General features: G+C 37.1%; 1 protein-coding gene across 1 annotated transcript in view; it reads left to right on the top strand.

The window, feature by feature from the left end:
- PXDNL (peroxidasin-like) overlaps nt 1-16,763 on the top strand; it is a 560,917-nt gene that overhangs the window by 519,670 nt on the left and 24,484 nt on the right. Inside the window, exons 20-21 of the mRNA XM_011994460.1 lie at nt 10,006-10,120; nt 14,460-14,589. Coding sequence (XP_011849850.1) covers nt 10,006-10,120; nt 14,460-14,589 — 245 coding nt within the window. The remainder of the gene's footprint in view (nt 1-10,005; nt 10,121-14,459; nt 14,590-16,763) is intronic.

Here is a 16,763-nt window from a genome sequence, read left to right as displayed (position 1 = left end):
CTCAGTTATTTATTAGCAGACCTAGGGATAAAGCTCAGACTCCCCATTGCCAAGTCCATTTGTTTTCCTCACTCCACCATGTCACCTCATCGCTAGTTTCCTTTTGTTATACCTTCTACGATTTTCTCCAAATCTCTTTCGCCAGTAGTAAACACAGGAACTCTTCTTTAGCTGGGTGGCCTTCTTTTTTAGAATCCTGTGCTAAAAAATTGAAAATGCAACAATCTTGATATTTTAACATCGAATTAGACTAATTTTCAGTATCAGCTAATCAATAGATCAAGACTCTTTGCATAATACTGTAGGCATTACAGATGCAATTAAATAATATTCTCAAGTTCTTATTACCAATCTACTAATTTCAGCAAACTCTGCAATTGACACATTTGTTTGTGTCATAAATCAGTCAAAACTCTACTGATAAAACTGACTTTGCATAAAATAGAAAGCATTCTCTTCAACATGGAACAGAAAATGATTTACCCTCATTTATTTTAGAAATTAAAAACTTACATCTAAGGCGGGTGGGATATTTCCTAAGACAAGATAAGTGATGTATTAAGACTCCATGCCACTCGATTAAATAAAACTTCCTTCAAATAAAACAATTTCACAAAGAGTCAACAGATGTATATTTTCTACTGGGATTTATTGAACCATCTGGTCTTGTAATTTCCAGCTGCATACTTCACATTAAGTTCTGTCTTTAAAGCATCAAGTAATTGTAAATACAGTATATTTTATGTACAAAGGTAAATATATTTAGGTTTGCTCATGACTTTCTTTCAAATAAATTGTGCTTATGTTTGTAAACTAATTAAACTTTAATTTCTTTCATAAGAGACTAATTTTATTACCATAATGTTTCATGATGCTGTGGTTGTTTCATGCTTAACTTATACAATGCCTTCTAAGTATTACTAAAGAAGTAAGATTTCAACAACTCCTATAAAGCTTTAATGAAGCAATTACATTGCAACAGTGATCTCAGGTTTGTCTTTGAAAGTTTTCGCTATTTTTAATAGAACACCATAAGGACATCTCCCACACTCCTTGGGTCTGTTAGTACCTAATATCTTACATGCAAAACTTGTGGAAATCAAGGTGAGAACATTACAATTGGAAACGGGGCAAATAAGTAGCCCTGAAATGATACAAAACAGGATGAGTGTTCAGTGATATACAATATTAATCAAACTCTACTGATGATGTTGACTTTACATAGAGTACAAAGCATTCCCTTGAAAATAACCCTCTCATAAGTTCTAAGAATAAGTTGTCTTCCAAATACAGCATTTTGCATTTATTTACAATCTAATATATCATAGAAGAAAGAAAAATCTTTCTGTACCAGGATTAGGCAATTCATTAGCAGAGCTTCACCAAGTTGCTTAAGAAAATGGTTTCTTAATACTAGAAGTTTATTTTATCATCAGATAAGTAGGGCCTCTCGGAATTTTTCCATCAGATATGTTCCTCTTAGTATTTTCCCATTAGAAACGTTCCTTTTAGTAAATATGAGAACTGTCTTGTAGCTGATGACCTTCCTTTGTAGAATCTTATGCTAATGAATTACAAATGCAAGAATCTTGACATTTTAACTTCAATTTAAGCTAATTTTTCATATCAGCTAATCAATAGGATCAAGAGTGTTCGCATAATACTTTAGGCATTGCAGGTGCAATTAAACAACATTCACAAGACCTTGTTATCAATCTACTTATTTCAGCAAATTTTGTAATTGTCCATTTATTTGTGCCATAATCAAGGAAATCAAAATTCTACTGATAAAATTGACTTAGCATAAGCATGATGATAAATGATAAAAATTAGAAAATTTGGAAATCGTCATTACATTTGTAATTATTAATATTGTTAAAGTGTGACATTGATAATTAATGAAATTTAGTTTCAAATATGTTCCCATAAAATGCAAAATATTTGGTAAACAGGATATATGCTCTGCAGATCACTAGGGAAAACCAACAATATGCAGTCTAAAGGAAACATTGAAGAACAAAAATCTTAAAATCCTCATAAGACCCAAATGTGCCTGAAGTTTCAGTGCCTTAAGAGAATTACTGTAAGTCGAAGACTGCTTTATGTATCTAAAAAGCAGATTTTTAACTCTATACCATTAACAAGGGCCATACATAAGTAAAATATTGAACATGGTCAAATATAAAAGCAGACATCAAAGTTAAGTCAGGCACACAGAAACAGGAGTGGCAATAACAATACACAGTTGAATGTAAGAAAAGTATTAACTGAAAAAAGAAGTTTTTTTCAATCTCAATTTTGAAATAGCTTAGCATCCATTCAGCACAGCTTAATAGAATTGTGTTTGAATATTATTAATGAGATCAATTTGTGAAAGATGTATTTAACTTTGTCCCTATAAGCTAAAATTAACTTTATCTTCAAATATTCATAAGGATTTTCAAATATTGATTATATGCTAGGTCACTAGAAACACTAAATTTCCCAAAAGCAAACTTCATTATCTTTTACCACAATGCAACTAATCTAAAATAATCAAGTTTAAAAGAAAATAGCTACTTAGAATTTTTTTAGTCATTAGACCAAATAAATATTTTATCAATAAGGCAACAAAATGTAAGTTGAATATCTAAAAATACTAATGACATCATTATTATCAAAATTTATGGGTAACAGAGGTAAATACAGAAACAAACTTGTAGTTTTATTAAAAATGAAATAATAAAACTAAATTAACAAAACACACAGCTAAAGATGGTAGAGAAAAGACAGCTAAGTAAATATGAATGTTCTGAGAAAGCCTGAATGAAGATATAAGCGGAAGTGATGAATAAATCTAATAGCTGGCTTAAAAAATAAAAGAAGCAGAAGTAATAACTATAAGAAATTATATATTCATCTAATATCTAATATGTATTATATAGGTATAACATATATAGTACATAGTAACATACACAATAACACAATAATAACATATTTTTTCCAATAATGATAAAGAGAGAAAAACGAAATTGAAAATTAGAAGAAGTTTGTCACCATTTTCTTTCTTAGAGTCCTGAGATATAGGAATGCTTTTTAGTTGTATATTTCTTTGTACCATTGTACTCAATAGGCAATCTTCAATCCTCACTCCCCTCCCACTCTCCTACCTTTCAGAGTCTCCAGCATGTTATCCACTCTGTCCATCCATGTGTACCCATTGTTAACTCCCACTCATAAGTGAGAACCTGTGCTACTTGCTTTTATGTTTCTGAGTTATTTCACTTAGGATAATGGCCTCCAGTTCCATCCACGTTGCTGCAAAAGACATGACTTCACTCTTTTTATGACTGAGTATTATTCCATTGTATTAGTCCATTTTCACACTGTTATAGATGTACTACCTGAGATTGGGTAATTTACAAATAAATGAGGGTTTTTGACTGACAGTTCCACATGGCTGGGGAGACCTCAGGAAACTCACTATCATGGTGGAAGGCAAAGGAGAAGAAGGCACACTCTTCAGAAGGTGGCAGGAGAAAGGGAGAGTGAAGGGGAAGTGTCTCACTTTTAAACTATCAGATCTCATGAGAACCCCCTCAGTATCATGAGAACAGCATGGGGGAACCACCCCCATGGTCCAATCACCTCCCATCAGGTGCCTCCCTGGACATGTGCGACTTAACAATTCGAGATGAGATTTGAATGGGGACACAGAGCCAAACCATATCATCCATGGTGAATATATACCACCTTTTTTAATCCATTGATGGACTTTTAGGTTGATCTCATATTTTTCCTCTTTTGAGTAGAGCTGTGATAAACATGTGAGTGCAGGTGCCTTTTTGAAATAATGATTTCTTTTCCTTTGGGTAAATACCCAGTAGTGCGATTGCTGGATCAAATGGTAGTTCTATTTTTAACTTTTTACAAGATCTCCATACTACAGTAAATTTTTTAATGGTGGGAACTATCTCCCTGATTCATGAGAGCAAGTTGAGTGCAGTGTGCAATAGATAGTTGTTGAGATGACCACACACTAAGGTAACCCTGAGGAGTCACACCCTCATGTCATCCCTTTTCTTTAGTGAGAGCAGAACCTGTGACCTGCTTCTAACCAGTAGAATACAGCAAAGGTGATGAGGTGTCCCTCCTACGATGAAGCTACCTCATATTAGACTCTGTCTTAGTAGACAGAAGGAGAAAGATTCCCCTGCTGATTGTGAGAAAGCAAACCACTATGTTGTGGAGATAACATTTTCTGATTTTTATTTCTTATGGAGAGGGCCTCATGGAAGGGAACTGTGGGTGGCCTCCAGGTGGCCTTCAGTAACACAACCACGAGGAAGTGAGTTCTGCCAACACAGATTCTGCCCCAGATGAGATGAGAATGTAGCCCCACTAACCTCTTGATTGGAGCCTCATGAGACTGAGCAAAGGACCTGCTAACCTGTGCCTGAAGTCCTGAATTCTGGCCACGGAAGGTGTGATGTGCTGCGTGTGGTAGTTTGCTTGGGATTCTGTAACAAAGCATCACAAACGGGACAGCAAAACATGTCTCCCTATTCCAGAGGCAGAAAGTCTAAGATCAAGTGCTGGCAGGGCTGGTTGCAACTGAGGCTGTGTGGGAGAATGCATTCCATGCCCCTCCCCCTACTTTTCGTGGTTTGCCAGAATTTCAACATACGAATTTTGAGGGAATACGCAGCAATCTATAAAAATGCGTTTGTATCATTTTAAGCCATTGCGTTTGTAGTAACCTGTTACGCTGTGATAGATTCCTAAAACAATTGTAATAAGAAAGTGAAATACCAGTAAGAGTATGAAGAAATATTAATGGGTTGCTACTGGAACCCTCTCACTTCAAAACAATTGTGGGAACAGTTCAGTATTGATTCTAATTGAGGTGAAACATCATCTAAGGATATGATGTATTAATATACTCAGTTATTTTATGAGAATTAGAAGCCATTTTGCTATTAATATATGAATTATTAAGAAATTATTTTGGGAATTTGCGAGGGTAAAAGTTCTCCGTGGAATTTTCCTTTAATAAAAAGCAGCCCCAAATCATTTCTTCTCTAACAAAAAGCAGTCTTAAAGGTCAGGCTGCAAGCATAGATATGCGTATGTAAATACATGCTGCTAAGAGTCAAGTCCATCCAACATGGCGGTTCCTGCTCCCTTTTTCTTGTCACCACATGTGCGGGTGTCATGGTGGCCGCCAGGTAGAAGCTGCATTTGCGACCGAGTGTGGTGGCTCACGCATGTAATCCCAGCATTTTGGGAGACCGAGGTGGGCGGATCAGCTGAGGTCAGGAGTTCGAGACTGGCTTGGTCAACATAGTGAAGCCCTGTCTCTACTAATATTACAAAAATTAGCTGTGTAGTGCACACCTGTAATTCCAGCTATGCCGGAGGCTGGGGCAGGAGAATCACTTGACCCCGGGAGGCGGAGGTTGCAGTTAGCTGAGATTGCACCATTGCACTGTAGCCTGGGCGACGAGTGAAACTCCCTCTCAAAAAAGAAGAAGAAGTTGCATTTGCATAATAAAAGACTAGGGTGGGAGGGCTGGTCTTTTCCTAGGATGAGAGGACTAGTCTTTTCCTAGGCTATGTAAATGACATACCTGATCAGACCAATCCCCTGGACCCTATGTAAATCAATCACTGCCTTCTCAAGCCTATGTACAAAATTGATTGCATTCGGTCCCAAACCAGAGACCCTCTCTTGGGCGAACAGCTTTCCCAGCATGAGGAAGCTTTTTCTCTTTCTCTTCTTTTTGGTCTATTAAACTTTATTCCTCTAAACCTACTCCTCGTGTGTGTCCGTGTCCTGAATTTTTTCTCGGTATGAGATAAAGAACCAGGGCATATACCCCAGACAACGGAGATGTTTCATATGCAATATGAATGCACTCATTCTCAAAGCGTCCCGCAAATTCATTGTCAGTTTTGTAAATTTGCTCTCAGTTATTTGTACTTTTCCCCTTTTTGCAAGCAAATAAGAGGTGTTGAAAGTGTTGAAAATGAAAATCAGATATATTTTTGCCATTTTAAAAAATCAATTTTGACGTATTTTTAATCTATGTAGTGCAGCATTGGGATACTAGTGTTTCACAGTTGCATAGTTTTGATCAGTTCATGGAAAGACACATGATTGCCTGAGCTACTATCGCTCAGTCTCCCAAACTTGACCTTGTTTATTCACCATAGACTGTCAATCCACTCCAATAAACTGCAATATTCAGACACATTCCTAAAGCAACCTGTTGTGTTCAGAATTTTCTAATTTTATTAAAGCATTTACTGGGCACATGCCACAAGCAGGTGCTGAAGATTAACTGGTAGGTAGGACAAGGCCCTTCTCTTCTGCTCTTCTCAGAGAATGAGAGGAGTGAGACCCATTGTATCCAGAGAGTGTTGAGAGAGTACAATGAGTTTACATCCGACTTGCTCTTGGCAGTTGAGAAAGGCTTCCTGGAGAAGGCTGACATGACATCTATGGCATTTGTCAGTCAAGTGAGACCAAATGAAGTTGGAGCAGGATAACTGGCTGTGGATTGTGCATTAGGGAGAAATGAGACTGCAGAGGCAAGAAGGTGCTACATAGGGAAGGACCTTGTTTCATTCACTAAGAATCTAGGTCACCATTCACAAAGCAAAGGCAAGAGCAGGGTTGGGGTGGGGGCAACCAAGGCTGCCCTGAATGGGAAGATTCACACACACACACACACACACACACACACACACACACCATTATGCCCCTTGAACACGAGTTATCTGGCTGCATCTTCATCCACATCTATTGCTGTCTTCAAAAACCCTATCTGCTATCGCCCCCATGTCATACATAGACCAGAAATTTAAGCTGAGCTAAATTTAAGTCATTTCCTTTTACTTTCCATCCTCCCTCCATCCATTCATTCAGTTAACAAATAATGACTCTATTATTTGCAAGTTGCATAAGCCAGAAATCTAGGAGTTAACCTTCTTCTGTTTTCCTCGTTCTGGGCTGTGGCGTTATGACTTTTGAGTCTGACTGTCTGGGTTTAAACCCTGTCTCTTCTGTTGAAAAGCTGTAGGACTTTGTACAAGATAATATAATCTGGATTTAAACCCTGTCTCTTCCGTTGAAAAGCTGTAGGACTTCGTATGAGATAATATAATCTTTCTGTGCCTTAATTTCCTCAGGTTAACAATAGGGAAGATAATATTGAGTATGGGTTATTGTAAAGTTTCAAATAAATAACTCACGTAAAGCCTAAGAACAGAGCTTCAACACATGTATGTATATATATACACATACACATAGATATATATGTATGCATATGTATGTATTTATATAAGATAAATATGCATAGGGATAAAATCAAAGCATCTACTATACTAACATTGAATTGAAATGTAATGTTGTTTGCTTAACAGCCAAACATTCAGCAATCAAGGACACTCTGCTTCTTTGGCAGTATCTAGGAATAAATAATGAAGTGAATTAAAAGAAATGATGTCAGAACTACAACATTTTAGCTGTCACATTACAAGAAAGCTGCCATGTCACTGCAGTCTTGTGGGTTGTTTCTGTTCAGGTGTACTCATCTCTGTATACCTGTGATTTTATATATACGATTCCTTGCTTTGGGGTTCTATTTATACGACCTTGAACAATCTATTGGTGCTTTAAAGTAAATAAATTCTAAAGCTTTATCTTTCTACAAAATAATGAAAGACCATAGATGATGAGAGTTTATCTGCAGAGCCTTTTCTCTACATTTTTCCTTTTTATATGAGAATTGGAAAGAAAGATATTTGGCTTAGCTGGAGATGCTGCATTGTAGTGGGGAGAATACTTGCAACCTATTGAAAATCAGGAACCATGGCTTATCCATTTTTATTTTCTCTACAGTGCCTAGCCTAATACCTTAATTCAGTAAGAACTCCATAAATATTTATTGACAAAAGCTGTGTGCTATTCAGAAATAGAAAGACTGAGTTTCATTTTGTGATTGAAGTTTACTTTCTTTAGTTGTATTCTTCTTAAAAATTTCTATGTATTTTTATTTACCCAGAACTACGAATATTTAAGGGTTATTAATTATCAGTAAAGTACTAAGTTGAGGTAACAGCATAACAGTAGGGGAAAATAAGCACCTGTGGGTCCCTTAGTATAATGTACAGCTTTATCTAGAATGTTTTGACTTCATCATTATAAAAGTAGCAATAGGTCGGGCGCGGTGGCTCATGCCTACAATCGCAGCACTTTGGGAGGCCGAGGCACGAGCCACTGCACTTGGCCTCCAGAAATTTTTTATCCAATTATGGTAATATACAACAATATGATAATTAACTTATAAACCTTATAAGAAGGCTTGGATTTTCTTCAGTGAACTGTGTTTGGATTTTATAAATACTTTTTTAATTGAAAACAAGGACAAAAGAAAACAAAAGGTAGAAGTACAAATCAAAAAAGAAAACAAGTAATAATCATAACCAGTTTTCTAGACATGTCACTGTTGTCATTTTGGGATATTTTCATTTTAGTTTATTTCTGGTATGTTTTAATATCAGTGAGTTCATATGTATAAGTTTTACTCTTATTTTGTTTAGTGTTATAGCATTTGCAGTTTGTTGTGTCATTTTAAAAATCATCCTACATTTCATATTCATGTTTGCTTGATAATCTTTCATGTCATATCCCTCTTGAATTTAATTTATGTATGATAAGGTGAAGATGTAAGTTGTTGTCACTTTCTCTTCTTTTAGGAATAACTTGCTAGTTTCCCAGAACAAAAGTACTCTCTCTCTATTTTCCAATTTGTGCTGCCTAATACAATGTGTTAAATTTGATTGCATGGTAAGATGCTCTGGGGTTGTTATCCTGCTTTATTTCTTCAGTCATTTTCCCATCAATATTAAGAATTTTTATTTTTGAACTTCATGTATAATAGTTTTACTATCTGGGAATGTTGATTCCTATATCATTCTTTTTCATTTTCAAAATGTCTTAGTTTCCAGACCATCTGTTTTCATAAAAAATTTCAGAGAGTGTATTAGGCAGTTTTTGCATTGCTATAAAAAATACCCAAGACTGGGTAATTTATAAATAAAAGCAGTTGAATGGGCTCACAGTTCTATAGGCCATACTGAAAGTCTGGTGCCAGTATCTGCTCAGCTTCTAGAGAGGCCTCAGGAAGCTTTCACTCATGGCCAAGGCAAAGGGGAGCAGGAGGCAGGGCACGTGATGTGATCGGGAGCAAGAGAGTAGGGGGAGGTCCCACGCACTTGTAAACAACAGATCTCCGAGAACTCACTCAATATGACAAGAACAGCACAAAGACATGAGGGAGCCGCTCCCACATCCAGATACCTCCCACCAGGCTCCACCAACACTGGTGCTTACATCTCAACAGGAGGTTTGAGGGGGACATGCATACTATATCAGAGACCACTTTTTAAAGTTCCATATTTATTTGCAACAAGTTTTTCATGTTACTCTCATATCTTTTTGATTGTGATGAAAACACATAACATAAAACTTACCATTTTAACCACTTTGAGGGCACAGTACAGACGTGCAACAGGGGGCATCTTAAAAAACAAATCCCTAGTGGGTATCAGGTGTGCCTGAGACACTTTGAGGAGTTGCCAAATTTCAAGCATTCCACCCAGGACTTTTCTGCTTCTTTCTTCATTGTGCCAAGTCCTTAGTGAATAAAAGACGCTGTGCAATCCACGCCCTTACTAAGATTCAATATCACTCTCCCTGGGGCTCCTCCAGAGGCTCTGCAGACTGCTCTGCATCCCACTTGCTGCTGTAAAACAGAGATTCAGTGACATGCAAAAGCAAGTATCTGAGACTGTGGTCACCCAGCAAAATGCAACGGACTAAATGACTCTCTCTCACTCTCGCTCTCTGCTCTTTCTTCTTGGCACTCTTGCCCTCTCTGACCATTAAAGAAATGATCTAGATGAGATTGAGACATCCCATCTCACATGATGCTATTGTGGTTACTTCTTTCTCCACAGACTGTAGGAGTAGAGGACAGTTCAGAGAAGTGACACAAGAATCTCAAAAGAAACGCTCAGCTCGATACAACTATCCTGATGAGAAAGATATGGAGTTAAGTCATCTAAGAAGTAGGTATGTATAGAAATATCTCATTTCTTTAGGCAACTTACTATAGATTTGCTTCAAACCTACAATTTTTTTTTATCTTTTTTAATAGAGACCACAGTTAACTTATTTACATATAAGATGAACCACATGAAAAGGAGCAAACACAGAATGAGTTCTGTAATGTGTTTGGGTTCCATTTCACTCTGCAGCAGCCCAGCCAGAGTGTATTGGACAATGAATTTTCTCAATAAAGTTCAGAAAACTACATTGCATGATGCTAGTTTTGACCCCTTAAATGACATTATGGGTTGATATTTTTCAGATTATTTTTGAAAATGTGAGATAGCATATTGTTTGTGAGAAAGGTAATAGTATCTATTTAAGTTAATTCATGTTAAGTTGATTTGAATTCATGAATAGTACATGGCAAGCAAGGCTTGATTTGTGACCAAGATGGAATATTTTTGAATTCTTAGAAAATTGAGAAATGTCAATCTTATTCCTTTGAAATCCTTTAGGACTTCTTTTATGTAGCTTGTATGTTAGCTTGATACAAAGTGTTGCTTTAAAAAGTTTCTCCCTACTGTTGACTTGGAAGCTTCTGAAAGCAGAAACATTACCTGGTGCATAGATATGTCCAAACTCCTTTTCATTGAATAAGGAGTCAGTACATACTTGTGAAATTAAGTTACCAAAATAAACATTGCAATTCACAGCTCCATAGGCCATGCAGATTCTTTCAAGGAACCATATATCCTATTTTCGTTGTCCATAGCTGCCTCCTAAGTGGTATAATTCAGCCAAATTCAAAATCCATTTTTGGCATCCATTTCTTCAATTACAGCTATAAACTTGAACAATATATGGGCCCTGTACTCTAAGATTGAGGAGAGGAGATAGTGTTGTTGGACAGGAAGTGTGAAGGCTTTAGAGTCAGGCACATGGATTCAAATCCTATTTCTACCGCTTCATAACTATGCATGTCATATAAAATTTCCAAATCTCCGTTTTCTCAGCTGTAAAATGGGCATGTAATACCTACTTTTCAAGATTATTGTTTTAACTTGAGGATACAAGTTTTTGTGTTTCATTTTTTTGCAAAAACCTTCCTACCTGGGCTCCTTGCCTCTCTTCCATCCTTCCAAATTGTCTAAAATGTAAATCTGATCATTCTTTAAATTACCCACCACTCTCTATGGATGGAAAATAGACTGTGTACTGGTTAAGAGCAAGGCCCTTTTTTTTTGAATACTAATCTGCATCCCAGCTGTGCAGTTTAACAGCTCTGTATAGTGTGGACATGTTAAGAACTTTCTAAGCTGCAGTATTCTCACCGGAAACACAGGCTAGTTAAAGTGTCTTATAGAACTGGGCAGTTAAGTGACACAAAGTGCACGCTAGCACTTCAACTCCTGCCTGCGCAGAGCAGGCACTAACTACGTGGACCTGACATGGGATTCTCTTTATACAGCTTCCCATACTCATTACTGCTCTGCTCCCAGGTAGAAGGCATTGCCTTCTTATTTATTTATGCATTCATATTTGTTTGAGACTACCGGGGATTTTATTCCTCGTATTATGTGCTTTTCAGAGATTTCTAAATTTTTTTTTTTTAAATCAGAAATCAGCAATGTGAAGTAATTTTTGAGATAAAAGAATAATTTTTCCTGATTAATTTAAGTGTTTTTTTTCTTTTTGTTCTGCACTTCTGCTTTAACATATTTTTCTAAAATAACATGTGCTACCTTTACTATGGAGAAAACCTATTTGTAAATGAAATAACAAACTAAAAATATAAATAATTATATTAAACGTTTATTCTTATGAATATAGGTCATCCCTCCCCCATTTTTTAATTGAGTACTGATGACTTTTTTTTTATACTTTACTGCATTTTGCAAGTCTTCTTAAATAGCATACACTATTTTTTATGGGTAAAACTTTATTTTTTATATATTTTATTTTACTTTATTGATTTTATTTTATTGTGATAAGAACAACATGAGATCATACCTCTTAACACATTTGTCAGTGTACAATACAGTATTGTTCATCTGTCCATTGGTGGACACTTATATTGTTTCTATATTGTTCCAATTATGAATAACGTTGCAGGTAACATGGGAGTGCGGACATCTCTTTGATATCCTCATTTCAATTATTTTGGCTGTATACCCAGGAGTGGGATTGCTAGATGAAATGGTAGTTCCATGTTGCTTTTTGAGGAGTCTCCATACTGTTTTCCACAGTGGCTACACCATCCCACATTTCCACCAACATTGTATAATCCTCACTAACGCTTGTTATCTTTTGTTTTTTGGTAATAGTCATCCTAACAGGTGTGAGGTGCTATGTCATTGTAGTTCTAGAGGACATTATGCTAAGTGAAATTAGGCAGTCACAAAAGGAAGATATTGCATGATTCTATTTGTATGAGGTATCTAAAAGAGTTGGACTCAGAGTGGCAGATAATAGAATGCTGGTGGTCAGGGGCTAGGAGGAGGAAGAAATGGAGAATTGTTGCTCAATGAGTAAAGAGTTTTACTTATGCAAGACAAATAAGTTCTAGAGATTCGCTGTACAACCTAGTACCGCTAGTTAATAAATGGTACTGTACACTTTCAAATAGTTTGAGAAGATAGATCTCATATTAAATATCATCATAAGAACAAACAAAAACCAAAACAAACCACATGCACACATGAAAAAAAATAAGTTAATTTTTGGAGGTGGTGAGTATATTTATATTGAGTACTTTGTAGTATCACAGGTATATATGCACATGTCCAAACTCATCAAAATGTATACATTAAATATATGTGTTTTTGTGTGTATCAGTTGTACATCAGTAAAGCTTAAAATGTAGTATTGTTGCCTATATATAAGAGGTTTTACCTCTTATTTGTCTTCCTAGTGCAGATGCTATATGTCTTGCTTCTTTGCCAACTGTTCTTTTTGAAAGAATGTGAGGAGCCTAACGGCAGCACCCTCACATCCTGCACCCATCTACCTGAGCAGAATGCCTGATGCATGGCCCATATCCACACATACTTGTTAAATTGTGAATACTCTCCTACTCCTCAACATCTGGGCTCACCAACATCAGCCACTTCCCTGTGTGCCCACATGTGGTCTTTAGACTGTTGGTTGTATCTTCATACAGTCATTCAGGCTTTTTCAGGATTAAATACCTTTGATTAGACATTGAAGATTTACAGAAGAGAGCATTGTGAAAGTAAAATGTCCAACCATTTGCATCAATATTATCCCTAACAACACTTGTACATTTAAACCTTTTAACACAGTACTGTATAGGAGCTAGCATGTGGTCAGTACTGATTCATGGTGCCTCTAGCTCACAGTGTCTCAGAGGACATGGAGTTATCCAGTGACTAAACTACTGCTGTTGGTAACTTTTGTTGTTTTTCTGTGTTTCCCTTTTTTAAATTCCCTGATTGATGTAAACTCTATACTATGTCTCTGATTTATAACTTGTTTTATAAGCTCATAGAATGTACTGTTTCTGGCAAGCCATTTTCTTAGTAAACAATGGAAGACACATTTCAAATAGAGTAAAACAGAACAATTTGAAAGTTATAATGGTTTCTTCACAAGGAGCAACTTTTTACAAAATTTGGAAAAAAATTGAGAACTTGAAACACAGATATCATACCCAATAAATCAAATCTATCTAAAAATATTTTTAGCAATACATCATAATTGTAAATAGAAAGAAATTTCATTTCTATTTCCCAAACTGGTTTTTTGCTTCTGTTTCTTGATAATTTCAGTAAACTCTAAGAAACATATCTTAAATTCAACCCATGATTTCCTTATATCCTTTTATTATCAACAAGACTGAGCTATTTTGCATCAGGTTAAATGTTAGATTTTCATCACTCATAGTATCCTTATCTTATTTTAGTTCTTGCCATGAATTTATAATAGAGAAAGCAACTTTCCTACCTGGCTACTGGATAACATGTTATATTAAATTTGTCACTGCTTTTTCACTGTTTAAGGTCAAATGAAGAATTCATTAGCAAAAGACATACTTTAAGATCGAAATAATATATCAAATATATATGTAATACAACATGACATTCCCTTTATGTCATAAGAAATACTTTCTTATCATTTTAGATAAATCACATGAACCAGATGTGACACTCTGGATTATCATCTTATCTGCCATTTAATTTTAATTTTGAATCCCATTCATATCATTTTCCTTTTAAGATCACACAGAACACCAGTCACAATGCCTTGTACCTGCCACATGACCAAAGAAGATTTGATGGTATTTTAAAATTCTCACACAATTTTATTTTTCAGCATTTTATTTGCTTCTTGTTATAAACAGGCAACAAGATAAAATATATGTGGGTGAAGATGCAAGAAATGTGACGGTTCTGGAAAAAACAAAGTTCTCCCAAGATTTCAGCATGTTTGCAGCGGAAATTCAGGAAACCATCACGGCACTCAGAGAACAGGTTCGTTTTCTCCTCAGATAACATGTCCTTATTGTATGCATTGGAACAACTAAACATAAAAGATCTGTCCAGTAACTCTCCACAAATACAGCACAGTATCAGAATAATAAAAACCTATACAGGGAGTTGTATTGCTTTCTTTGCTTGCTTTTACTTTTGCTTTTTTAAAGACACAGTCTTGTTCTGTTGCCCCGGCTGGAATGCAGTGGCACAATCCTGACTCACTGGAGCCTCTACCTCTTGGGTTCAAGTGATTCTCGTGCCTCAGCCTCCCGAGTAGCTAGGATTACAGGCGCCCATCACAACACCCAGCTAATTTTTGTATTTTTAGTGGAAATGGGGTTTGGCCATGTTGGCCAGGCTGGTCTTGAACACCTGGACTCAAGTGATTTGCCCATCTTGGCCTCCCAAAGTACTGGGATTATGGGTGTGAGTCACTGCGCCAGCAGGGAGTAGTATTGTAATAAGAATTGAATTAGGGAAGGAGGGCTTGGGGAAACTCACACTACAAAGAGGCAGAGAGCCTTATCCTTTCTACCTAATGCTCAGGGCTCTGACTGGCATGAATTTGGTCAGCACCAGCTCTGCTTGCTGCTTCCAAGTGCCTCACCAACACTTGTCTGAATAACTGTGAACTTGATGCCTGCTTCATCTGCACGGATGGATATAATTGTTAACAGCACGATGTATATTTTTCTTATCAATTTTTCTTGGAGTAGAGTCAAAGAAGCTTCTTAGGAATTACTGTTTTCTCTGGCTTTCTTTTTCTGACAAAGCTGTGGAAAACAACATTCCCACAACCCGCTCTACTTTTCCTTATTTTGTCAGTTGTTCTGGCTCATGCCTTACTTCATTTTTCCTAAAACTTAAGGATGAATCAACAAGAAGGAAAAGACTTGTATTAGAAATAGCAATGTAGATGTTTTTATTCAAAAATATACGTCTGATTTCTTTCAAGGCATGATGCCAAGCTGTCTGCTTCTTAGATAGTAATGTCACTGTGAGGTATATGCTTTTCTTCATAGCATCAAAGCCTTGAAAGCAGAAAACACTGTAGGGGGATGGACTGAGCCTGGGGTCTGCCATCAGGAAGTTCTGTCCTCACTATTGGCCTGACGCAGTCAATTTATTTAATCATTCAGAACAAGTATCCTCATCTGACCTTCAGGGCTATTGTGAGGATCCAAAGGGATTCTAGAACAGAAGGACTTTGTGAACTACAAGCCCCTTAAAATATGATTGCTTCTTTTGGATGTGAGCACGTCTAGTCCTAGGTGAAGGGGTGTGATTACCAGGTACGTATGCTTCACTGAGAGACTCCCACTGGGAGGCTAAGCTGCCTGCAGCTGCGGTCCATAGCAGTGCCTTCACTTGACCAGAAATACCGACCATTGAAATCACTTATCCAATCTGAATCTTTTTTTCCTTTTTTTGTTTTTTGAGATGGAGTCTCGCTCTGTCGCCCAGGCTAGAGTGCAATAGCATGATCTTGGCTCACTGCAACCTACTTCTGCCTCCCAGGTTCAAGTGATTCTCCTGTATTAGCCTCCTGAGTAGCTGGAATTACAGGTGCCCACTACTGTGACCGGGTAATTTTTGTATTTTTAGTAGAGATGGGGTTTTGCCATGTTGGCCAGGCTAGTTTTGAACTTCTGACCTCAGGTGATCTACCCACCTTGGCTTCCCAAAATGCTGGGATTACAGCCATGAGCCACTGTGCCTGGCCATCCAATCTTCATCTTTTCTTTGTTTGTTTGTTTGTTCTTTTATTTTTTAGATGGAGTCTCACTCTGTTGCCCAGGCTGGAGTGCAGTGGTGAAATCACAGCTCACTGCAACTTCTGCCTCCCGGATTCAAGCGATTCTCCTGCCTCAGCCTCCCGAGTAGCTGGGACTACAGGCACCCACCACCATGCCCAGCTCATTTTGTATTTTTAGTAGAGATGGTGTTTCACCATGTTGGCCAGGCTGGTCTCAAACTCCTGACTTCAGGTGATCCACTTGCCTTAGCCTCCCAAAGTGCTGGGATTACAGGCATGAGCCACCGTGCTTGGCCCAATCTGAGTCCTATAAAAATCTGAAAGCCATGAGGCATTGCTTCTAGGTTACCCTTAAGATAGATAGCATGAAATGGTTGGGGTGACTGAGAACTCTGGACGTCACAGAGTCTGCAAA

This window comes from Mandrillus leucophaeus, unplaced genomic scaffold (assembly GCF_000951045.1).
Source record: "Mandrillus leucophaeus isolate KB7577 unplaced genomic scaffold, Mleu.le_1.0 Scaffold458, whole genome shotgun sequence".
NCBI lineage: Eukaryota > Metazoa > Chordata > Mammalia > Primates > Cercopithecidae > Mandrillus > Mandrillus leucophaeus.
Note: the sequence above shows the minus strand (reverse complement) of the source record. Positions and strands in the feature narration are given on the sequence as shown.